Here is a 657-nt window from a genome sequence, read left to right on the forward strand (position 1 = left end):
ATCCACACTCCTATAATAATCATTCTTTAACCTTGCTTGAATCAGTTCGGGATGAAATTGAACGGTATACCTGTCATGAAAATCCAAAGATGAACAATAATTTAAAATTCCAAATTCAACCTTTATTCTTTTATTGGAATAAAATTGAAATTCCAATTGAAAAACTCTATGCACCCTGCAATCTTATTTGAAGGCCTTGAAGTTTCCGCAATAAAGATATAGAAAGAATAATGCTACGGTGAAGAGTGTTTTTTCAATGGAGTGAAGATTTATCTTTTTATAATAGAGAAAAATATTTAAAAAATAACACATTGTGTGCAATGAACACTCCCCTAAAAAATTTAGTTATAATCTTCACTCATCACCGGTGAAATTCCCATATAAAAAACATAGGAACGTTGGTCCTCTTCTTTCAACCAGATTTGAATTTCATATCGAAAAAAATTTGAGTGACCCACCTTGCATTGTACATCAGTTTTACATTCTCTCTACCATTGGATGAGATGAGGTTGGTGACCCCCCATGAGTCGCAAGTCCAATGGTGATAAAAATGTACAATGCAAAGTGACTTCATCTATGACGACTCCTTTGACTTTACTCTTAAGTTGTAAGCTTACCTGCTTGAAAAATCCGTCTTGTCAGTTATTTCCTCCAATG

The 657-nt window shown here is 33.6% G+C and overlaps 1 protein-coding gene across 1 annotated transcript in view; it reads right to left on the reverse strand.

Annotated features, from left to right (window-relative positions):
• The window catches only part of LOC107617790 (bromodomain and WD repeat-containing protein 1), a 15,486-nt gene continuing 14,829 nt past the window's right edge, over window positions 1–657 (reverse strand). Inside the window, exons 24-25 of the mRNA XM_016319659.2 lie at window positions 618–657; window positions 1–70 (exon numbers count right to left, since the gene is read on the reverse strand). The exon at window positions 618–657 is cut by the window's right edge and continues 1 nt beyond it. Coding sequence (XP_016175145.1) covers window positions 639–657 — 19 coding nt within the window. The 3' untranslated portion in view covers window positions 1–70; window positions 618–638. The remainder of the gene's footprint in view (window positions 71–617) is intronic.

Source organism: Arachis ipaensis, chromosome B09 (assembly GCF_000816755.2).
Source record: "Arachis ipaensis cultivar K30076 chromosome B09, Araip1.1, whole genome shotgun sequence".
NCBI classification, from domain to species: domain Eukaryota; kingdom Viridiplantae; phylum Streptophyta; class Magnoliopsida; order Fabales; family Fabaceae; genus Arachis; species Arachis ipaensis.